This window comes from Diabrotica virgifera, chromosome 3 (genome assembly GCF_917563875.1).
Source record: "Diabrotica virgifera virgifera chromosome 3, PGI_DIABVI_V3a".
Taxonomy (NCBI): domain Eukaryota; kingdom Metazoa; phylum Arthropoda; class Insecta; order Coleoptera; family Chrysomelidae; genus Diabrotica; species Diabrotica virgifera.
In genome coordinates, this window is record NC_065445.1 from 89,718,542 (window position 1) to 89,744,825 (window position 26,284).

General features: G+C 32.8%; 1 protein-coding gene across 1 annotated transcript; it reads right to left on the reverse strand.

Annotated features, from left to right (window-relative positions):
* Positions 1 to 655: 655 nt before the first annotated feature.
* On the reverse strand, positions 656 to 25,902 carry LOC114328156 (ADP-ribosylation factor-like protein 13B). Its single transcript, XM_050647504.1, has 3 exons — positions 25,853 to 25,902; positions 8,404 to 8,608; positions 656 to 2,714 (listed from the first exon to the last, which is right to left on the reverse strand). The coding sequence occupies exons 1-3, from the start codon at positions 25,900 to 25,902 to the stop codon at positions 1,707 to 1,709; spliced, it is 1,263 nt and encodes a 420-aa protein (XP_050503461.1). The 3' UTR covers positions 656 to 1,706.
* Between the last annotated feature and the right edge of the window lie 382 nt (positions 25,903 to 26,284).

Genomic DNA, 26,284 nt, shown 5'->3' on the forward strand with positions numbered 1-26,284 from the left:
GCTGCATAATATTTACAGACAGTAAGAGTGTCGTTGATAGACTAACTAACGTACATAAGTACCAACAACGCAATCATATAGAACTGGAAATTATGACTCTTTATAATAAAATTGCAAATTTAGGAAAAAACATTATTAATTAATGGATAAAGGGACACGCAGGCATTAGGGGTAACGAAATAGTAGACAGGCTAGCCAAATCCGGTCTAGAAATAGGCGAAGAACTTCCCATGAACTTACGTCCCATTTCGGATATTGATATTATTAGTAGACGACACCAAAAAGAAAATTGGCAAAGGTATTATCGAAACACGAGAACTGGTAGTAATTACAAACAAATGCAGCCTGAAATTCCCATTAAAAGATGGTTTCATTCTGTATCAAATCGCCATTTCATAAGAGTTATAAATAGATTGAGATGTAATCATGCTCTTACCCCCCTTCATATGTACAGTTTGGGTCTCACAGAGTCACCTAACTGTGAGTGTGGAAAAGAAGGTGATCTACTACATATTCTCCTCGAATGTTCACATCAGTCAGTAAATATAAACAAATTTTATGATAATCTTAATATATTAAAAATTTCACTTCCCGTCTACCTGAACAATTTGATATTTTCTGAAGATATTAATATATTAAAAACAATTTACGAACATATCAAAAACTGTAAATATAGATTGTAGCAATAAAATTTACCCTGTATTTAAGAAATTTTGTTAAAACAAAGCAGGCATGTTTGTTAAAACAAAACAAACATGTTTGTTTTGTTGTTATTTTGTTTTAAACCCTGTAGATTTAAGTAATTATTGTATATTATAATTGAAAAAAGAAAAGAACAAAAAAAGAGAAAAGAAAAGAAAAAAAAACAGAAAAAATAAAAAAAGCAACAAAAAAAAAGAAAAAAAAAACTAAGAAGATGTAAACCTCCGCGAGGATGAATCGGGTTTACGTCTTAGCATAGTAAAAAAAACAATTTATAAAAAATACCAATAAAAAAAATAATAAAAAAAAAATACAAAAAAAAAATAAAAATTTACAAGAAAAAAATGAACAACCAAAACAGAGTATTATTTAGATAATAATTGTAGATAATAATGTTAGTTTGTTATGTATTTAGAGTTAGAAATACAGAAAAAATTCCTCTGATTGAAAAATCAAATTTGTTTGTTTTTAAAATAACAAAATGTCTGGCTAATTGGCTCGGCCAAGGCCATCAAATTCACTCAAAAAAAAACATAAGCGAATGAATCGAAAGACAAAATGTTAAGAAAACCTGAGGCTATAGTTGAGTTTTAATTTCGGTATTTGTAACACACTTTGATTCGTACACCCGGTATATAATGACAGTTTGACTGTCTAGCAACAATATTATTACAGCTATATTGTCAATGAATAAAACTATAACATGTTCAAAAAATCACTTAAATCGGACAACAGGTCGAAACATCAAAAATGACCAAATTTTTAGTGGATCGCTTTTTTTGCACCGCAGTGTATTTTTGCAATTTTTGATGCATTTGATGCACTGTAAATGCAATTATGCATGTCCACCCATTTTTATATTATAGACTTTTTCCTGACTTCATCTCGAACACAATGCAAAAAGTTGCAAGTCGATTGGTACCTACCTACTGTATTTAAACATCGATTTATTCCGATGATTTTAGTTCTAAATGCCCTGGTCTATACACTCTCCTTCTAAAACACTATAAAATGTCCACTATACTCAAACCGTCACCTTCTCTATTAGGTCTATGAACAAAAGGTACTCCTGAGTTATCAAGAGAATGTACTTTAGGTCCAAAATGATTAAGACCAATGGAATTATGATCACCACGAGAATTAACTACGTTCACGTCACTTGAAAACATTCCACTAATCGTAGAAAGTACATTGTCAGCCGATTTAAGGTTTCTCCTATCAAACAAAGTTTCTCTCCGCCTTTCACGGGCAGAATGAGGAGTTCTTGTTCCATACAGATGTATAGGTGCTGTTTTATTTGATCTAGGTCTAACATTTGGTTTTTTGAAGCTATCTTTTAACTGTAGCTGATGTTTGACCAGTTCCACAGCTGATTTTGGTCTTTCGTTTCTTTCTGTTTCTGCGTTAATATATATAGGTGGAAAAGAAATAGATGATTCGTCGGAATCAGGACCAGTATTTGTATCCTCTAATGTTATCACAGATGTACTAGGGGCTATATCGTCTTGTATTGATTTTATTTCTCCGTTGATTTTTTTAACATAATCTGAGTAAGTTTCTATAGTATCTTCATTTTGTTTACTTTGTTCCAAAGCGTGAAGGTTTCTTATCCTTTTAATCTTCTCCAGGAGCTCTTGCTTGTCTTTGATTTCTTGTTCTTCCACATCTTGTTCCACTCTTTGGTTTAAACTATCATAGTGCTTATCTATATAATTCATCAACCAGTTATATCCTTTTTGTACTCCTATGTCTAATTTGTTTGCGTTGCTTTCCGATGCTGCACAGCTCTGTACTAATGTTGGACACTTTCGATTGTTGACTAAAAATTCGAGATCCAGAAATTCTATTATCTCTATTTCGTCCACTGCGTTTACGCTATCCTGTTTGTTAGCTAAAATTAACAGTGGTTTTCCTGCTATTTTGTCGCTATATAGTATGTCTTCCAAAACCATTTTTACCTCACCAAAACGGGAAACGTCACTGGAGTCTATCACAAAAATTAGACCATGTGCCTAAAATTTAAAAAAGGAAATGACTTGATTAGTGAAATATTCATTTTTATTAAGGATCATGCCACAAGATGTTTTACTTTATGTTGAATTTATGATTTATTTTATCTACCTACAAATTAAATTTTTTACGAATAGAAAAAGAATTAACTGACCCAATTGAAGCCGGCAATGGGATAAAACAGTGGATTTCCTGAGTAATCTCCTGTTCAACCTTATCATGGATTTTACTATTTTATTGGTAAATAAGCCATTTTCAATGAAAGAAACTTGATACTCTTGTTCTCATGATCATTTTTCAGTGCGTCACAGTTTTTCGATTTCTCTCTAATGCATTAAGTTAGATGAGACGGAAAAAGCGGTAGCTCCGTGATTAAACACAAAAATAATGCAGCATTACAATGGTTATATACATAAGATGTCTATTCCTAACCTACCTTTGATTCGTTGATATTTAGAATGCGCGTTTTTTCTAGCCAATCAAATACACGTATTACGAACATTTGACAAAAACTTCGTCCATTTTGGCCATTTTTTAGAAGTGTCAAAGAGTCAAGTGGCGGTTATTATTCAGGTCAGTATTTTGTGTACCTGTCATTTTGAAATTTCGAATTCGACTTCACTTGTGTTTCACAACGTCTTTGTGCATTATTTTGTGTTTTGGTTTAGAATTTAGTTCGTTAAAAGTTAGTCATTGGCGTGAGGAGACTAGAGACATTCGATTTGTACCGAAGAGTGTTAAATATCTCATGAATAGATAGAATAGCCAACGTGGAGGTAATGACACTTACGCATAAGGAACGAGAACTAACAAATAAGAAGAAAACTGAGATATATGGGACATGTGATGAGAGATGTATATTTAATACTCCAGGTCATTATGCAAGAAAAAGATCCATAGTAAGGAGACGTAACTCATGGCTGAAGAACCTTAGGAACTGTTTCAGAAATAAAGATCTCTCTGATGATTGCTAACTTTTGAAGCGGAGACAGCACCTAGAGAAGAAGATAAAAACACAGTTTATGGACAGTTTTGTGTCATTTTTTAATGTTTCCATATTTATAAATTTAATTAGCAATATTGTTTACTTTTTAATTTTATTCCCCTTTATAAAAAATACCTACATGTTAACATATTGTGTAAAAATCAAATCTACTAAATTACTAATTAGTTTAATTCCACAAGATTTTCACATATGGCTAAGTACGATTGTGGCATCTGTCAGATTCGTCAATAATTACATGAAATAAGTCTCGACACACCCAATATAGTATATGACGTCATAATTAATGACGCACTGAAAAATGATCATGAGAACAAGAATAAATGTAGTTTCTTCCTGGCATAAATCCAGCTTGTTCTACGAAGATCTTTCCGTTAACAGATTGTAAAAGCCTCGCATAGATTATCTTCTTAAAAATCTTATAGCAGACACTTAAAAGGGCGACTGGTTTGCAGATTGCGATGACTTTGCTTTGTTTGAATAATTTAGGGAGCTTTTACGTCATCATTATCTGGTTGAAGAAATCTAGGAGCCACTAAGTTTTTGAACAAGTGAGTTTCATGAACTCGAGAAATATTTTTGCAACTCTTGCAGCTTTGCGACACTTAATTAAGTCTAGTACATTGACAAGGGGAAAGAATTGATACATGGGAAGGAAATAGAACTAAAAGAAGAATTTGAAACAACGGAATTAGACATACTAGCAATAACTGAGGCTAAGAAAAAAGGTAAATGTGAAATAAAATTAGAGAATGAACAAATAATAATATATAGTGGAGTACGAGAAGATCAAAGAGCAGCTGCATGAGTAGGATGTATAATACATAAAAGTATGGAGAAACAAATAGGTGATTGGAAAGCATGGTCCGAAAGAATATTGAGTATAGAAATTAATAATAGAGAAAACAATCGCATAAAAACCGTAATAGTAGTTTATGGCCCAAACGAAGACGACACAGCATACAAAAAAGATGAATTTTGGCATGAGTTGACGCTGATAACAGAAAGCGCTAAAGGAGAGATATATATAATAGGCGATTTCAATAGTAGAGTTGGTACAAGAGATGAGTTATACACAAGATGCATAGGGCAGTATGGGGAGCAGACTAGAAATAATAATGGGAGAAGAATGCTTGAATTTTGCACTATCCACAACTTGATCATAACTAACACATTCTTTAAGCACAAAGATATCCATATGTACACAAGAGAAGTAAAGAGCCGTAACGAAAAATCCATAATTGACTATGTACTAGTTGAAATCAACGACAGAAAAAAAGTTATGAATACTAAAGTACATAGAGGCCCAGAAATATGTAGTGATCACTACATGGTTGTTGCAAAGATAAGAGAGAAAACAATAGACATACAAAATAATCGATCAGATAATGAAAACTTAATAAAGATGGAGACAATTAATACTTATAAACTCAGAAATAAAGAAACAGCAATAGAATATGAGAAGAAAGTAAACGAAAAACTCAATAATACAATAGAAACGGGCGAAGAGAATATAAGCCAAGCGTGGAATTGGTTTAAGCACTTATTACTAGATACAGCTTAAGAAGTATGCGGAATAAGTAAAACAAAACAGACAGCCTGGTGGACAGAACCAATAAAAACACATTTAAAAGCTATTAAGAAAAAAGCATTAAAACAATATCTACAAAACAAAACAAACGAATACTACAACATTTACAAAAATGAAAGAAGAAACAAAACAAACGAATACTACAACATTTACGAAAATGAAAGAAGAAAAGTAAAGCTACTAGTAACTTCAGCTAAGAATAATAAAAAACTTCATCTACAAAAAACATGGACAAAATTTGGTGATAAAATGGAACAAGACAGTAAAAGTAATCAAAAGCTTTTCTATAGAACACTAAAAACATTAAGAACAGAGAACAAACAAAAATTACACAATATTAAGAGTAAAAATGGAAATTTATTAGCAGAACCAAATCAAATAATGAATAGATGGAAAGAACATTTTGAAGAGCTATTGAACCAGGACAAACCTACAGAAACCAGTACTGAACCAGAAGAAACACCTGAAGAAAATGTAGAAGAACCAATAACATTAGAAGAACTACAAGAAGCCATAAAACAACTAAAATATGGAAAAGCTCCGAGAATTGACAAAGTAACAGTGGAAATAATAAAAAACATGGGACAACAAGGTACTGAAACACTACTAGAAATAATGAATAAAGTTTGGAAAGATGAAATATTACCAGAAGACTGGAAAGCCGCATTGATAGTTCCCATACATAAGAAAGGTGACAAAAGAGAATGTAATAACTACAGAGGATTGACTCTACTATGTGTATCAATGAAAATATCAGAGACAATTATAGATAAACGAATAGGAATAATCGCGGAAGATACACTAGACGAGTCAGAAAGCGGTTTCAGAAGCGGAAGGTGCATACATGATAATATATTCACGCTAAAACAATTAAACGAAAAAGCGCTTCAAGAGAAAAAGAACATATACTTAGCCTTCTTAGACCTAGAAAAGACCTTCGACAAAGTACCCAGACAGAGAGTGTGGAAAATGCTAAGAGAGAAAGGTGTAGGACCTAAAATGATAAGAGTCATCTAGAAAATATATAGCCAGAATATGAACTCGGTGATTAGTAACAACAATAGATCAAACACTTTTACAGTAACAGGAGGACTAAGACAAGGCGGAGCACTTAGCCCAACGCTGTTTATATTGTTTATGGACCAAATAATTAAAAAATGCACAATAGAAAGCAAAAAATTTAATGTTGGACACAGATATCTACGTAGAGTAGAAATATCAGAAGGAGTGTTTACAGACGACTTGGTGTTAATTGCAAGAAGTGAAAAAGATTTACAACACAACATTGAAATATGGAATAGAGTATTCCTCGAAAATGGAATGGTAATAAACAAAAACAAGACCAAAGTACTACAGATCGGTGAAGAGAGACAGGAGCTAATAATAGAAATTGAAAGAACACAAATTGAACAAGTGAAAACTTTCTCTTATCTAGGTGTAATAATTGACCAGCCAGGCACTCAAGATGCTTAAGTTAACAATAGAATAGATAAAACAATACAGCTGTACCATGCAATGAATAAAAAATTTATCTGTAGAAAAGAAATCTCAAGAGAAACAAAAATAAAAGTGTTCAAATCAATTTATAGACCAGTACTAACCTTCGGCAGCGAATCTTGGGTCTTAACAAACCGACAAAAAAGCAAGATCCAAGCCATGGAGATGAAGTTCCTGAGAAGAGTAAAAGGCGTCACAAAATTAGACCGACTTCGAAATGAAGACATAAGAAGTGAGTTAAAAATATCATCTATATTGGAGTATATAGAGCAAAGACAATTATGTTAGTGGGGACATCTACAAAAAACTAGACCAGTTCGAAGAGTATGGGAAGCCAAAATATCAAAAAACAGGAAGAGAGGAAGACCCAGACAAACATGGGATAAAGCAATAGGAGCCATTCTGCAAAAGAAAAGATCAAACTGGATAGATGCCAAAGCGATAGCACAAGACAGAAAAGAGTGGAAAAAATTTGTATATAGATAACTGATATTTTATAGAATTAATGAAGTTAATTAGAAATGTAGAATTAGATGTAAAGGTGTAATTTGTATATTTGTAAGTACCTATGTAAAACTAGATATGTTAAGTTGGTAGATTAAAGTTGTAACCCTACACCATTGTATGGTAGAAGATATATGATTATAAAAAAAATAAACATTGAAAAGTTCCTCGGTCTCTATTTTCCTCATGATTGATCTTTTGAGCTGATATCGTACTTCTCTTTTATAAACATTTTATTTTACTGGTTTGAAGAGAGGGGACAATGCGCTTCGCTATATCTTTTGGATTTGATGATGAAGAGTTAGTTGTCAGGATGTTAGGGCCTGTGTCCAGTTTTCTGAGTAGGTTCCAGACAGTGCTACTTCTATGCGTGAAGTTGAAGTTTTCGAGAGTGTCCCTCCACCTGGTGGTTCTTGCAGAATTCAGAGACTCTAGAAGTTGTTCACCTACGTCTGGGGCTCTGGTTTGCTCGTATTGATCATACAGATCTTTACATTCTTCGATCTAACATTGAATTTAGGATTTGGTTAGGCTGTGTGGAATGTGTTTTTAGCACAGCTAATTATAAGTTTGGCAAATCTTTCGTAGTTTTCTACCTTAGACTTTAGACGCAATATGTCTGATATCTTTCTCAAATTTTGAAACTTGTTCCAGTTTGACTTACGAAAGTTCCATCTAGGCAAAGGAATTGAGTATATAATGGGATTAGTAATGCCCGTAGTTGTTATTACTGGTCTATGTTGCGATTTTGGGAAATTATCAAGAACTTTCCTTGTGACATGATTATGGCAGTCGTCTTTGAAGGGTATAAATATTAGATTTGGGTTGTGGTCTTTTAGTAGACATCTTTGGATTGTAGCCATCTAGCGGGAAAAAAATTCCATCTAACTCTTAACTTACATAATATAATAACTTAATAAAGTTTCACTTTATTTTTTTATTGAACTTGTTTGAAAATGAATCGTGACGCATGGGAAAAGTTAGAGTGGAAGAACTATAGGTACCTACTTAACTCATAAAAATATCAACAATTAAATAAAAATAAATTACTATTTTTTGGCTTATTTTTTTGTATCTACTTTCTAAAATTACTTACATCTACAAAATATTGGTGCCAGATTCCTCTAATATTAGGCCCACCTCCTAAATCGAATATTTTTACGGAGTAATCAGAATATTTTAGATTGACTACCGAAAATCCCACAGTAGGTACTGGTGAGTTTAGTCTATCTCCAACAAGACCATTGGCAGCTTTAGTTTTACCTGCGTTGTCTAATCCTACCAAAAGAAGAGTAAGTTTTCTAAAAAAGAAAATAGTTTATTAGTATATAAAATAATAACTTGATCAAGAGGAGTAATTTATTAAATTAGTATGTAAGCCACTTTATAAGTACGTTTCGTAACTATAGTCTAAGAGCTGGGAGCGGATTTTGTACGTGATAACTAATATGGAAAAACTATACGGGATTACGTTGACTTAGTTGTGTACATGAGTTTCCCCAACGGCCGGAACCAGAGTGGAGGACGAGGGTAGTTATAAGGGGTCAAAGTCGCGGTTTTTATTATTTTTTTTGTGACGCTCATGATCGAGATAGTGCACCAAAATTTGGGAATAAGTAGGTCATGATGTAACTAAGTCAAATCTCTAGGGGCGAAACGCTGCGTGACCGACAAAGGGGTGGGGGTAGGGGTAAATATAAAAAATATAAGGGGTTTTTTGCGACGTTTATGATTGAGATAGTACACCAGAATTTGGAAATAAGTAGACCATGACATAACTGAGTAAAATCCCCAGATCCGGAAACCAGAGTGGGGGGCGAGGGTAGTTATAAGGGCTCAAAATCGCGGTTTTTATTATTTTTTTTTGTGACGCTCATGATCGAGATAGTGCAACAAAATTTGGGAATAAGTAGGTCATGACGTAACTAAGTAAAATCTCCAGGGGTGGAACGCTACGTGGCCGACAAAGGGGTGGGGCAGGGGTGAATATAAAATATATAAGGGGTTTTTTGCGACTTTCGTGATTGAGATAGTGCACCAAAATTTGGGAATAAGTAGACCATGGCATAAATAAGTAAAATCCCCAGAGGCGGAAACCAGAGTGGGGGACGAGGGTAGTTATAAGAGATAAAAGTCGCGGTTTTTATTATTTTTTTTGTGACGCTCATGATGGAGATAGTGCACCAAAATTTGGGAGTAAGTAGGTCATGACGTAACTAAGTAAAATCTTCAGGGGCGGAACGCTGCTTGGGGTACAAAGAGGTGGTAGGCAGGGGTGAGTATAAAAGTATAAGGGGTTTTTTGCCGTTCGTGATCGAGATAGTGCACCAAAATTTGGGAATAAGCAGATCATGACATTACTAAGTAAAATCTGCAGGCGCAGAACGCTGCGTGGGAGACAAATGTTGTGCTGAGTCACAAAAAAAATACAAACTGCGACTTTGACCCCTTAAAACTACCCTCATCCCCAACTCTGGTTTCCGCCCCTGGAGATTTTGCTTGGTTATGTCATGATCTACTTACTCCCTAATTTTGAAAAAAATCCCTTATAATTCTTATCTTCACCCCTGCCCCACCCCTTTGTCGGCTACGCAGCCTTCCGTCTCTGGAGATTTTACTTAGTTCCGTCATGACCTACTTAAATCACAAATTTTGGTGCACTATCTCGATCATGAGCGTCACAAAAAAATAATAAAAACCGCGACTTTGACCCCTTATAAATAGCCCTCGTCCCACTCTGGTTTCCGGCTCTTAGGATTTTACTTAGTTATGTCATGGTCTACTTATTCCCAAATTTTGGTGCACTATCTCAATCACGAACGTCGCAAAAAACCCCTTATATTTTTATATACACCCTTATCGGCCCTTTGTCGGCCACGCAGCTTTCCGCCCCTAGAGATTTTACTTAGTTACGTCATGACCTACTGATTACCAAATTTTGGTGCACTATCTCGATCATGAGCGTCACAAAAAAACATAATAAAAACCGCGACTTTGACCCATTATAACTACCCTCGTCCCCCACTCTGGTTTCCGGCCGTTGGGGAAAGTCATGCACATAACTAATTCAACATATCCCCGTATAGTTTTTCCATATTACTTATCATGCACAAAATTCGCTTCTATCTTTCCTACTACTAGGTAAACTGTTTACCCAGGTTCGAAAATACCAAACGGGCAACGCTTAGGAAAATATTACAACAACGCATCTCAGTTTATTTTCATTTTGTTTTACACCATACTCTGTATTAGAGTAGGGACATAATGATAACGAAAGATGGGTAAACTGAGATGCGTTGTGGTAATATTTTCCTAAGCGTCGCCCGTTTGGTATTTTCGTACCAGGGTAAACAGTTTACTTGGATCGTTGTCGACACTCATTTCATCTTTCCCCGTTAGAGGTCGTTCTAACCATATTTCGGTATAAATATTTGATTATTCATACCGAGCAGTCGGTGCGTTTTGATTCAGATCGGTCTTCTTGCAAAGCCACTTTGACAACGGGTAAACGTAGTAACACGTGTCAGGATATGGCAAGAGACCCGATTTGAATCGACACGAAACCGTTTATTTTCATTTTACTTTATATTTCATTTTAAATATACGATAACATCGAAATAAATAATATTCTATGAAATATTATTTTTTTAAATAATTTTTATACAGAGGTGGATGAAAACGAAACAGAGGCATTATCAGGAACTACGACAACATTTTTGAAAAACCCAGAGGCAGGTCAATTTTTTTATTAAAGGGAGACCAATTTTTCCGCTATTTTCAATTAATTTACTTTCACCTCTCTAAGTCAGGATAATGCTGGGGCCACAGTAACGTCTAATGCCGTTAATTAACGCATTATTTGCATTACAGAGATGGCAAATAATGCGTTAATTAATATCATTAGACGTTACTGTGGCCCCAGCATTAGAATTACCAATATTCACTAAGTAAATGATATGATACACATCATCATTATCAATCAGCCCTGATTATTGGTCTCCTTCAGATATTCTGCGCCTCTGCTATCCATTTGGTCACATTTCTTTTGAGGTCGTCAGTCCATCGCGTTGATGTTTTTCCCGATTCGCTTGTCTCTCCGTGGTCTCCACTCAAGCAATTTTTTGTATAATATGCCGTCTTTAATTCTAGCAACATGTCCCGTCCATCTCCATGTTTGTCTTGTAATACTTTCGATAATATTCGAGTTAATTAGTAAATCGAGTAATACGTTCGAGTTATTTAAAAAATTCAGGAAGCTGGAAATATAATAAAAAGTGAGAAACTGAAGGGCCTGTAGTTAGTGAACCTCGTGAAGTTTAAGGATTGGAACAAGTTCATCTAGTTCATTTGTGAAATATGAAATGGTTAGGTACCGTAACGTCACGTATAGGTAATAGACTTTTCTGTTGAAAGAATGTAACATAATTCGTTTAGTCTAATAGAAATACGTAATTCGTAAAATTAAAACAAAAACACTTCTTATATTGTTGCAAAACTGACTTTTTTATGATCTTTTAGGCACTAATGTTTAGTTTAAGTTGACTTTATTTATTTTTAATAACTTACTTCTAAACAAATGAAAAACACTGAATTTATATCCTTTATTTTATAAACTACGATATCTAATTTATTTATTACACTAAATCTAATAATTTATCTAATTACAAATTCAAAAATTATACCGCGCCCGTTACATATCAAAGTACACCGATGATTTCAAATTCACAACTAACTAAATATACAATTTTGTTTCCTTTTTATAGAAACATAATCTTTCGCGAACATTCCGGAAAGAAATTGTATGTTTACATAATACAAGTAAAAGAATAGTACAGAAAAATCGAGAAACAATATTTACAAAATAAATCAATAAAACTTCTAGAATGAAAAAGAAATATCGAGGTGTGTACCTGTTAAAAAGGTCCCCCTTTTAAATGCATTCACATACACATAAATCAAATTCAGCAAACAAAAAGGGTCTGTTAAATTATAATAAATAGGCCAGGAACTGAAAACAGACGGGTGACATAATTATGTCACAATATGTAACAAAGAACTCACATTGGTACTGAGAATGAGAGCAATTCTTATTAGCAATAATTATTATATTTAATGAAAAGCTGGAGACTTAAACAATAGCATATAAACAAATTACATTAATTTGAAAGGGGATGTTGCAGAATAATATTTAGTCCAGAAAATTTGAGAATAAGTAGTGGAGTCCATGGATCAAAATCTATATGATGGCGACAGGCGCTTTTACCATGGGGGGTGGTTGCCACCCCATCTCGGGGGTGGAAATTTTTTATTATATTTTGACCGCAAAAGTTAATAAAAACATTCATTCTAAGCAAAAAATGTTCTATACATTTTTTTGATAAAATTAATAGTTTTTGATTTATTCGCTATCGAAAGTGTTAGTTTTATATCTAAAAACTCAATGTTTTTCGATGGTATTTACGATTTACTCAATTTTTGCCGTAGAACAAATTTTATCAAACCAAGTTCTTGGGAATTAAATTACCTACAATTTCATATTTATACATTTTTTCGTATCTCTGATGCCAATCTTTCTATTCTGAAGAAAATTGCATTTTTTACCAAATTGAAAACATTCGTTATTCGATTTAAACTTCAGTTTTTTAAAAACTAATCATTCTAAGCCAGTCAAACTTCTAGAAGCTATTAATAATACATAAATAAAGAAAAATAAATAAGGCCAATGACTAAAAACACCGCTAACTTACATTATTGTGCTTCCAATTGGATTTCTCCTCTTTTTTTTTTCAAAAATATATACTGATTTTTAACCGTAACTTTTTTATTTAAAAAGTTCGTTAAAAAAGAATTTTCTAGGTTTTTACAAGATATATGTCTACTAATATTAAATCCTTTTAAAATTGAAAGGGTTGGTAAAGTTGGTTTGTGCATGATATTACAAGTTTTAATTGTCAACAGCTCACTCAATTTTTGCCGTAAAAAAATTTTTACAAACCACGTGTTTGGGAATTAAATTTTTTTTAAACATCCTTTATTTATTGCAATCTGTTTCTACAATTAAAAAACAATAATTAATAGGTTTATCATATTAACATAGTGGGAATCCATCCAGTGATGAAAATCCTTTGCGATACATTTCTGATAAAAATATCTGAGATATATCTCAGATGGGAATTAAATAAACTACAATTTCATATTTTTTTTAATGTTGTAATATTTACAATAGGTCCTCAACTAAGAACAATAGGTAAATTATTTGACAAAAATTGAAAATTTGACCTGTAGAGGGAGATCCAGTGATCACCCTCTTTACATAAATTAAATTAAAACAAATTAAAATAAGTTTAGTTATCACAGATTATTCGAATCTTCTTGCTAGGTCCACTACTTTGAATCTCTTCAGGCGTCGTACATCATTGTGGTCATCAGTGAGGTTGCTGGCTAACTCGTTTGGATGAGATTCTAGTCTCTTGGAATATTTTTTGTAATATTCTGTTATTACTGTTTTTATGGATGAAACACTGAGGTCTTGCTCTATCACATAGTTTGGCACGTACCAAGGGGCATTCAGCATTGTTCTAAGGACTTTGTTCTGGAATCTCTGCAGTATTTCTAGGTTAGTTTGACTGGCTGTCCCCCAAAGTTGGATACCATAGGTCCACACTGGTTTTAATATAGTTTTATATATCAGCAGTTTGTTTTCAAGAGATAGTTGAGATTTACGACCGATGATCCAGTACATTTCTCGGAATTTTATTCCTAGTTGTTTTCTTTTTGTAAAAATATGATTTTGCCAAGTTAATCTCCTATCAAGATGGATTCCTAGGTACTTGACAGTATCGGTTTGTGGGAGTTGCGTTTCATTTAGTGTTACAGATGGACATGTTTGTCTTTTCATGGTGAAGGTTACATGGATGGATTTACTCTCATTCGCCTTTATCTTCCATTTTTTAAGCCATCTTTGTATATTATTAAGGTCTTTCTGAAGGGTTCTGGATGCTGTATTTGGATCATGGTGAGAGGCTAGTACAGCAGCGTTATCAGCAAAAGTTGCACACGTTGTTCTGTTACTTGTGGGTAGGTCAGCAGTGTTTGTAGAGCAAGTACAATATCGGTCCCAAGACACTTCCTTGTGGTACTCCGGCTTTTATTGGTCTTAGGCTTGTGTATTCGTTATCCTGCTTGACTAGGAAATGTCGGTTGGAAATATAGCTTTTTAGGATTTGATAAAAAGGATGCAATACCTTTTATTTTCTAGATCACTTCTGATGTGTTTTACCAGTCTATGTACCTGTTCTATCGTTCCGTGTTGTGTTCTGAACCCAAATTGGTGTTGGGGAATTAGTTTGCTTCCTTCTATAACTGGGGATAATTGTTTAAGGAGAAGTTTTTCCAAGATTTTTGATAGAACAGGTAGCAGGCTTATTGGTCTGTATGAAGTCACCTGAGTTTTATTTTTCCCTGGCTTAGGTATGAGAATAATTTGAGCAAGTTTCCATTGTTCTGGGTAGTAACCTAGCCTAAATATTGCATTAAATACTTGCGTTATCATTTTCAGACCTTTGTATGTCAATTGCTGAAGTACTTTCCCGTTGATCAGGTCATACCCTGGAGCTTTTTTTGGACAATTTCATATTTAAATATTTTTTCGTATCTCTGATGATAATCTTTCTATTCTGAACAAAAAGGCATTTTTTACCAAACTACAAAAACTCGTTATTCGCTTTTAACTCAATTTTTTTTAAACTAATAATTCTAAGTCGATCAAACTTTTAGAACCTATTAACAATACCTACATAAATCAAGAAAACCAAATCAGGTCAATGACAAATTTTAATTAGGGAATTAGGGGGTTGTTTACGATCACTTTTTTGCTGAAAAAAATAGGGAGTGACATTCTTTTCATTATAAGTCACTCAATTTTTTTAGCTAGAGATTTTTTTATTTCTGGAGATACATACTTTAAATTAGTTTCAACAAGTTATCCTCGAAAAATGCATAGTTTTCCCGTCCTTTGACTTTGAAACTACAATATTTAACGTAATTTGACGAAAAAGAACTAACATATATAATAAAGTATATATCGATATACAGGGTGAGTCACCACTAACGGGACGGAAGATTACAGCTAAACGGTAAGAGATTTGAAAAAAATTTAAATTGAATAGTTTGCAAGTTGATAAAAGCTACATTTTAAAATTATTTTGAAATATACAGGGTGCCCCAATAAGTGGCGGCGTATCAAAGTTATATTTTTTCTTATGGAACACCCTATATTTTATTGCATTTTTTAATTGTTCGCAAAAAATAAGGTATAGTTTCATAAGGCTTCCCTATACCTATGTACAGAGTGTTCTGAGTTATCTTGACTTTTCTTAAAATGTAAAGTTTTAAAAGAAGGCTTATTCTCAAGTTATTTAAGAAATTATAAAAACATTACTTTTACATCTAAATAGTTGGATATTGGTTGAATGTATTCCATGATTAATTATTATACATTTGTCTACAGGGTGTTCAAAATTTACAGTTTCATTATTGGAGTATTCAATGTGTCATATGATGCTTATTTTACCTCTTTCGAATGGTATATGAATGTCCTATACCTAGGTGTCATAGTTTTTGCGTAATTTACAATTATTTAAATTCTTAATCTGTAAATCGATTTTAAAACAAAAGATTAATGTCATTGTATGGCATTGTCAGTTTATGACAGTACGGTCTGGTAATTATCAAAACTATAAACATCCGTGTATAATATTCAATTTTTTTTTACTTAAAAATGGCTTTGGAAGAGCCAATTACATTCAAATTTAATGGTTCCTAAGAATGAATAATCACACTATCTATGAAAGAGTAGACATGCTATTTTGCATTGGGGAATATTTTTAAAATTTTCTCTTAGCCTATAAAGTTTACGCTTAAAAGTATCCTGATAGAGGACACCCAAAAAAGGACGTTTTTGAGAAATTTCTCGATAGATTCCGTGCTGCTGGTAATTTTGCATAGGTAGGAAAAGTTAAATAAAAATAAACCATTTATTTTTGATGACGTCAACGAACTTGATGTCCTGCTTTCTGTTACAGAAAACCCAAATACTAGTACCTACGTGAAAAATGTCGAGTCAATTGGAGATCAGTCTAACAAGTGCATGTAGAATACATAAGAAAAACCACTATCATCCGTATAAAACTCAACTACACCAGCATTAGACAGAACAGGAACGTTTAACTTTTCGTTTATAGACTTTAGAATTTAGAGAAGATCCTGATTTTTTTTAAGAATGTATTGTGTACAGACGAATCTACCTACTTTTAATAATAATCGTCTAGTTAATAGACATAGCTTTCATTTTATTATGATACAGTAAACAAACATTTTACTGTTGATCGCCAACACCGATGAAGTGTTAATGTTTGGGGCAGTATTCTGAGCCAGTACGTTATCGACCCATATTTTTTTGACGAAAATCTGAATGGAGCAACTTTTTTAAATTTCTTAAAACAAGTTTTTTGAATCCTTCTTAAAACCTTCCACTTAGCGTGCGAACAAACATGTGGCTCCAAGTGAACGGAGCTCCTGCTTATTTTTGACGTGATGTTAAGAACAACCTCAACATAAAATTTAGAAATAAATGGATATATTGATTCGGTCCATATATTTGGCCACCTAGGTCACCAGGATTGACCAAGATGAATTTTTTTAAACAAGGTTATATTAAAAATATTGTAAATGCTGCACTTCCTAACCCAGAAACCTGTGTTTAGTACAATCTTTGATTAATATACATGGTGTTCTAATAAAATACCCATCATATTATGCTACATTGAATAATCTAATAATGAAACTGTAAATTTTGAACACCCTGTAAATAAATGTGTAATAATCAATCATGGAATGCATTAATTATAAGATAATTACCAGACAGTATTGTCATAAAATGACAATGTCATACAATGACATTAATTAACTTCATCTTTTGTTTTAAAATCGATTTACAGAGTAAGAATTTAAATAATTGTAAATTACGCAAAAACTATGAGACCTAGGTATAGGACATCCATATACCATTCGAAAGAGGTAAATTTGTTAAGTATAATTATTTATTAATATACATGGTGTTCCATTTAAAATACGCATCATATGACACAATGAATACCCCACTAATGAAACTATAAATTTTGAACACCCTGTAGACAAATGTGTAATAATTAATCATGGAATACATTCAACTAATATCCAACTATTTAGATGTAAAAGTAATGTTTTTATAATTTCTTAAATAACTTAAGAATAAGCCTTCTTTTAAAACTTTACATTTTAAGGAAAGTCAACATAACTCAGAACACTCTGTACATAGGTATAGGGAAGCCTTATGAAACTATACCTTATTTTTTGCGGACAATTAAAAATGCAATAAAATACAGGGTGTTCCATAAGAAAAAATATAACTTTGATACGCCGCCACTTATTGGGACACCCTGTATATTTCAAAATAATTTTAAAATGTAGCTTTTATCAACTTACAAACTATTCAATTTAAATTTTTTTCAAATCTTTTACCGTTTCGCTGTAATATTCCGTCCCGTTAGTGGAGACTCACCCTGTATATAAAGTATATATCGATTACTATTGGTCTTAAAGAAAATGAAAGAAAACTGTTGTTTATTTTTTCAAAAGGTACATTTTTGTTAAGTAAAGTTGTTTTGATAAAACGAAAACTTTTTGAGTTATTAGCCGAAAACTGATTAAAAACATTGATTTTTTCGATATAAAACTAACACTTTCGATAGCGAATAAATCGAAAACTATTAATTTTATCAAAAAAATGTATAGAATGTTTTTTGCTTTTAATGAATGTTTTTACCAGTACAACTCTTGGAGTCAAAATATAATAAAAATTTCCACCCGAGAGATGGGGTGGCAACCACCCCTATGGTAAAAGCGCCTTTCGGCATCATATAGATTTTGATCCTTGGACAATTCACTACTTATTCTCAAATTTTCAAGCAAATCGATCCATTCTGTAAAAATTGTGAGGCTTTGTCCTATTTTAAGCTTCATTACTTGGACTAATTGAAGATAGCATAGACATACAGAACAAAATCAAGAAGGATATTTTGTTTCTTCTTCTTTCTCAGCTTTTCCCTTTTCAGAGATCACTGTCCCTTAATTTTCTTCGCCACTTGGTTTTGTCCATCGTGTCTTCTTCGCAGTGCCGGATTTACCACTAGGCCGCAGGCAAAAGGGGGCCGCAGCGTTTTGTAAAAAAAAACTTTTTTGGTAAAAAAATTTTACTAATTGAATTGAAATCAGTAAACATTTTTTCAAATAAGAGAATGGCTATTCTACTAAACACGTGGTACGGTATTTTACAACGTTTTGACAAGAGTAGAAAAACATTAACTGCTACAGACTTGAATGTGACTTGCAACATACAAATCTCTAAAGGAGTATGCATTGAGTCTGAGAGACAACTTTGATTCCTATGAAAAAGAGGAAAAGAGTTGTCTAAAAATGAAACCTATATTCTTGAAATAAAAAGACGCCCGAAAAGAAAAGCTCTCCCTGGCTAAGACAAAGAAGATAAATCCACTGAACCCCACTTTAATGGCAAGAAAACTTAGTGGCGTAACACGCTTTATTCAGAATTGAATGAAAGGTCCGAAGTTTATTTCAGTCTTAATGAAGAATATGGATTTAAAACAACTTATCATCAATTTCCAATGAAGAAATCGGGGTAAACGTTTCTATTTTGACTAAAAAGTATCGAATCGACATAGATGGCGACTTTGGAAAAGAGTGTGTACAGTTCAAATGCTTTGTTGAAGGTATATTTGATGAAGAAAGAGAACCTCATGACAACAAGATTACCAAGCCTCCGAGAAATACACTTTTGAAGTATCTGAAAATCATTCGTGAAAAATAATTAACAACATTATTTCCGAATATGGACACAACTTTGCGCATTCTACTATGCATGATGACATCTAATGCATCTGTAGAAAGATCATTCAGCGTGTTGAAAAGAATCAAAAACTACTTGAGTAACTCGACTTCTGACGAAAATTCTAGATTGTCTAGTTCGGCCAGTTTTGTTTCAAATGCTGAGCTTTTTCAATCCTTAGACTTTAAAAATTTGATTAAAGATTTTGCAGCCAAAAAAGCTAGAAAAGTGAGTTTTTAGAGTTTAGATATGATATTTATTATAAAAGAATAATAAATTGAACGATCTAGAAGTTTATTTTTTGTATTCTTATGCCTGGTTGCACCAACAGATCTTAAGCTTAAGGCGTGCATTAACGAAGTCTTACATCAATTTTCAGCTTGCCACAATGGATTGTCATGTGGATTGCATTGATAAGAATTGAAAATTATGGTGCAACGTATGTGACACTTAAATCGGCCCTATCTATAAGCTGAGATGGGTTAAGCTGGAGCTTAAGATTTGTTGGTGCAACCAGGCATTAATATTTTTATTTTTCAGTACCGTAGTCTATTACTAGTACAGTTCATATTATTTTGCTTGTTCTTTTACATACTTATAATGTCTTTTCAACTCGGCTTTTTTTAGTTTTTTGTTGTCATCTGTACTTTTCCCTCCGAATGAAACAAATGGTATTTAATTTTAACAATTAACTACAATACTAATTATTTATAATATAATCATTTTAGCAATATTAATAATTTTATAAATAGCTGCTGTTTGCTAACATTTTGAATTATATATTTTCTATCTTCTTCGTAAGGTGCCTTCTCCATTACTGAAGGTTGGCTATAACTACAGCAAATTGTTCTCTATCTTGAGCGGTTCTTAGTATCGAATGTGTATCCATGCCTGTCCAGTCTCTCACGTTCTTCAGCCAAGAGCATTTTCTTCTTCTTTGACCTTTTCTTCCTTTCACTTTACCTTCCATTATGCGTCCTAAAAAGTTTCTTTCTCCTATGTAAATTATTTCCTAGATAACTAGTTTTTCTGTTTTTTTACAATATTTACAAATTCTCTCTCAGTCTCCATTCTTCTCAGCACCTCGTTGTTGGTCACGTGATCTGTCCAAGAGATCTTCAGCATCCTTCGAAACACCAACATCTCAAAGGCTTCTATAAATATAGAATTCTTTCTATAAATTTTCTTTTTCGAAATTTCTATAAATATAGAAATTGTTAGAACTGTTTTGGGGTTTTAGCCAAATTTGCAAACCAAGATTATTTAATTAATAAATACATTTCAACTTATTTATGTCCGTATTCAAATAGAACATTAGAGGCATTTCTATTCATTTATGTTATACTTTGTAATACGAATTTTAAAAAGTAAAATTAAAATAAACGTTTTAATTATTATTATTAAGTCTTTATGCTTTAATTACATAATCGTGAAGTTATCGGGGGCCGCTCGGGGTAATTTGGCCTAGGGCCGCAAATACCCTAAATCCGGCACTGCTTCTTCGCCTAAACCTTTTCTCTCAAGTCCCCTGCCACACAGTCTTTCTATCTTCACGGTTTTCCTCTAACTCTCCTTCCATCAACAGTTCTATCCTTCATTCCTCATAGTTTTCATTTTTAGGATATTTTGCTGGAGATGGGTAAATTAATAGTGTTAGTGTAGAGAAAGTTACAATTTACAATAACTGATGCTTAGAAAATAAGGGGACAGATATATGGAAGAAGGAACGTTGATGAAGAAAAATTTCATGGTTGAAAAGTTTAAGAGATTGATTCAAATGTAGTTCAATAGAACGTTCTCAAACTACAGAATAGACCAGGAAGGATCTGTTTTTAGATGGATGTGAGAGGTGGCATTCGGATTTTTGCGACTAAACTTAGGTGATAACTTCGTTAATAATAATTGACTTATGCTCCTTCTCAAATATGCCCGGAACATTAATAAAAAAATAAAATATTTAAAAATTTCAAAAAATTTCTTTTTTTTACTTTCTTTGCTTATAATAGGTCTGGATCCCGCGTATGAAAAAAAAGTTGATTAATAGCAAGCTGAAAATTTGTTAATAGATTAAGGGTGTCTAGTTGAATAAACTTTGATATATGGGAACAATGAAACAGGGGTAGTTTTAATTGTGGAACAGGTTAAAAATTTGGAACGGTCACAGCACGAAAACGGCACATTTATTTTGTCCGACAGAACAGACTTAAACTCTCCGAACAGAGATTAAACTCTCATGAAAAAATCAGACTGCTATTTATTACCTGTCATAATTCCTGTCATTTGACATATTCTACATGTTCCACTCATTAAAACGCCCATTTGGTGATAAATAGCAGTCTGATTTTTGCATGAGAGTTTAATCTCTGTTCGAAGAGTTTAAGTCTGTTCTGTCGGACAAAATAAATGTGCCGTTTTCGTGCTGTGACCGTTCCAAATTTTTAACCTGTTCCACAATTAAAACTACCCCTGTTCCAGTGTTCACACATATCAAAGTTTATTCGACTAGACACCCTTAAGCTATTAACAAATTTTCAGCTTGCTATTAATCAACTTTTTTTTCATACGCGGGATCCAGACCTATAACTATAAAACGATTCATTTTGGAACAAAGTCTTATGAGAATAAAACAAAGATATAAATTTTCTATCAGATACGATTGGTTAAAAATGTCTTAATTTAACACCCTTGCTGCAAAATAGCAATAAATATAAAATAAGGGGGCAAAACAAGCCTGTCCTTATTTAATGTTTTTCCGTCACTTAGGTTACATTTGGAACCTTCCTAATTCGCTTAGAAAATTTTTGTAATGTGCTAAAATCGTCCACCAAATTTCATTAAAATTGACTTACTAGATTTTGCATAATAATTTTGCAATCTAAACTTTTTTTTTTAAAATTAAAAATTTTTAAAATCTTGCACAACAGAAACTAGAACATACAAAGATTTGTCAATTTTTTTACATATAAAGAAGCACTCCACCTATCTAATTCACTTTACAGAATTGAAATCGGATTATTTAAGCAGCCTCAGCAATGTTTTAAAGTTATAAACAATTTTTTGGCTTATAAACAAATTATTGCTGTGTCCAGGAGGGGGTACTACGGGTTCCTTTATTTAGATGGACTTACCCAAGTTTTTTTTATGTATGTTGACCCGTAGAACACGATTTTTTTGGGTAACAGTTGATCCGGATGTCGATAAGATTGTTATAAACAAAGAACTTGAGGAATTACATAACATCGATTTTTCGCAAAATAAAACATTTTTTTGTATTTCTTGGGTAATTCTAAGCAAAAAATGTTCCTACAAGTTTTTTCGTAGGATGCATAGTTTTCGAGATAAACGCGGTGGAACATTCAAAAAATCGAAAAATTGCAATTTTTGAACGAGAATAACTTTTGAAAAAAAAAATGAAATAGCAATTCTCCTGACAGCATTTGAAAGTGTAAGTCAAATTATACCGGTTTTAATTATTTGCATTGCTAAAAATTAATTTTTTTATTATTAAACAAAGCTATTTGTTTATAAGCCAAAAAATTGTTTATAATTTTAAAACATTGCTGAGGCCCCTTAAATAATCCGATTTTAATTCTGTAAAGTGTATTAGATAGGTAGAGCACCTTTTTATATGTAAAAAAATTAGCCAACTTCTAAATGGTCTACTTATTGTTCAGAAAGATTTTAAAAAATTTGAACTTTTTTAAACATTTATATTGCAAATTTATTATGCAAAATTTATTAGGTCGATTTTAATGAAATTTGGTAGACCATTTAAGTAAGTTATAAGAATTTTCTAAGCGAATTACTAAGGTTCTAAGTGCCACCAAAGTGGTTAAGAAACATTGAATAACAACAGGCGTATTTTGCCACCTTATTTTGTATTTATTGCTATATTGCAGAAAAGGTAATACCTTAAGACATTTTTGACCAGTCGTATATCATACAAAATGCAATTACCTTTATTTTATTTCTCTACGACTTTGTTTCAAAACGAACCGTTTTAAAGTTATAAGCAAAGAAATCAGAAAAAAATCGATGTTTTTCGAAATTTTTAAATATGTTAATTTTTTTATTAATGTTCTGGGCATATTTGAGAAGGAGCATAAGTCAATTATTATTACTGAAGGTGTCACCTAACTTTATCTGCAAAAATCCGAATGCCACCTCTCACATCCAAAAATACACGTTTTTTTACAGATTAGTCCTGGTCTAGAACTACAGTCTATAATATATAATTTCTGCTAAAAGACAGCACTTAAAGAATAAAGAGGAAAGAGGTAATATAGAATGTTTATTACTGATGGTAATACAATAGGTCTGGATCCCGCGTATGAAAAAAAGTTTATTAATAGCAAGCTGAAAATTTGTTAATAGCTTAAGGGTGTCTAGTCGGACAAACTTTGATATATGAGAACACTGGAACAGGGGCAATTTTAATTGTGGAACAGGTTAAAAATTTGGAACGGTCAGACCACGAAAACGGCACATGTATTTTGTCCGACAGAACTTCCAATTGATTTGTTACCCTTTCATTAAACTCTCATGCATGAATCAGGCTGCTATTTATCACCAAATGGGAATTATAATGAGTGGAACACGTAGAATATGTCAAATGGCAGGAATTATGACAGGTGATAAATAATAGTCTGATTTTTGCATGAGAGTTTAATGAAAGGGTAACAAATTAATTGGAAGTTCTGTCGGACAACATACATGTGACGTTTTCGTGGTATGACCGTTCCAAATTTTTAACCAGTTCCACAATTAAAACTTCCCCTGTTCCAGTGTTCCCATATATCAAAGTTTGTCCGACTAGACACCCTTAAGCTTCTAAGATGTAGGTAAGTTAGGTGTGAGATTAGGCATAGTAGGTAGGTCACACTGAATTTGGTAACTTAGTTGCTCCTTTGCTCCTTTAACTTTTCTTATAAGCTTTTTAAATGGTGAACAGCTTGTTGAACAATGATTTCACACATTTCATAGGATCTATCAACTTATTTTTATATTTTATAATTAGGTACTTTTTATTTACTTTATTTTGAATGGTGTGTCGTAATGAAATTAAATGTTATTGGTTTAAAGCTTTAAAAAAATTACTTTATTTCGATAATATTTGTACAGCCAGTAGATACTTGAATAGGAAGTAAACTTATTAAATCAAGATACGAATTTTTTTTTAATATTTCTTGATACGCTAATTACTAAAACAAATATAGGGAGGTACTTACTTTTTTTGTCTCCTTTTTATGCAACAACAATTACCCATATCAGTAAAGAAATACCGTGGTCAGAACTCATGACATTTAAAAAGTGTGTATACAAATATCTGTCATAAATATAAACAACTGTCACAATTACCACAATCACTCAATGTCTAAATACCATTGGTTTACTTGTAGTTGGGACGACCTGTATATATTTTCTTTGAAAGTATATTGAAACTTTATCAAAACTTTAATTTTCATTGTTGGAAATTAGAAAGTGGGTTACTTTTTAGCAACTGTAGAAGGACACGTGAAAGTATTGTGGTTGCTATAGTTACCATTTGGTCACTGTCAACAAAATACTGTGTTTCTAGCCGTTTCTAGCATGACTAATCACATCCAATAAAAAAAAATGAAAGATAAAAGATTATGAAGGAACTTTCACAGAAAATGAAGGTTTATTTATTATGCCTCATGCGGTGCAAATTAATCTCAACCATATACGAGGTGTTCCTGATTGTAGTAAAATAATTTTCATAAAAACATCTTATCCAAACTTATCATCTATACCAAAAGAGATATTAAAACAAATAAGGAGTAAAATCATCATCATCGATCTGCCAATCGTGTCCACCGCTGCTCATAGGCCTCCCTTATGGCTTGATTACACGTAACGAGTACAGTGGAGAGACAGCAAACTGTTACTAGGCCGAGACAGTGGTGAGAGCGAGAGATGGTTTATACGTATTTGGCAATTTTTGAATTTGGAGCCGAGTCAGTTCAGTTTCGATTCTCAAAAACAAGGAGTAGTGTACTTATGGATCGTAAAGCTAACATTAAAAATAGGTATATCCAACGGCTTATACTATACCATTTTTTATACAAGAATTGACGGATATATTATTAGAAGGAGATAAGCGGCTTTGGACTATAGACAATGGATTTTAAGAAGACCAAATCTCGCTGTTCCCGATTTCTTCGATTCATTGATTTTTTATTTCTTGTCTATATGTCGAATTTAAATTTTTTATTTTATTTGACTTCTTGAGTTTTAAAACCAACAATATTTATTTCTTCTACAATCGACAGGTACATGTTGCATCACGTTTTTGTTTATTTTTATACTCCAAAGATTTAAATTTCATAAGCACGGGTGTGACTTATCTATAGAATTGAACTAAACTTTATTGTCCTATCTGAGTTCCATTTGTTAGCTATTTTTGAGAATCACAAATCACATTGATCACAAATCACAAGTCGTCTCCTCTGATGAAGTGGTAATATGCACAGTTACACAGCGAGTGTTGTTTACACATACCGAGTGGATTGGCGAGTATGCAATTGAAAGGTGGGAGGTCGAAGACTCGGTCTAGTAAATAAACCATGATTACACGTACCGAGTATTGTAGCGAGACCAGTGTTCTCGGCCGAGTGCTCGTTTGGTCATACTAACGAGTACTTGGCCGAGCGCTCGACCCAGTCATATGGCGAGACAGTAACTCGGATCTTGTTCTATTTACTAGGCCGAGTCTTCGACCTCCCACCCTTCAATCGTATACTCGCCAATCCACTCGGTATGTGTAAACAACACCACAGCATAACCCCACAACACTCGTGGGGGTCTGCTGTGAACAACACTCGCTATGTAACTGTGCATATTACCTACCACTTCATCAGAGGAAACGACTTGTGTTAATCAATGTGATTTGTGATTCTCAAAAATAGCTAACAAATGGAACTCAGATAGGACAAAAAAGTTTAGTTCAATTGTATAGATAAGTCACACTCGTGCTTATAAACTTTCAAATCTTTGGAGTATAAAAATAAAC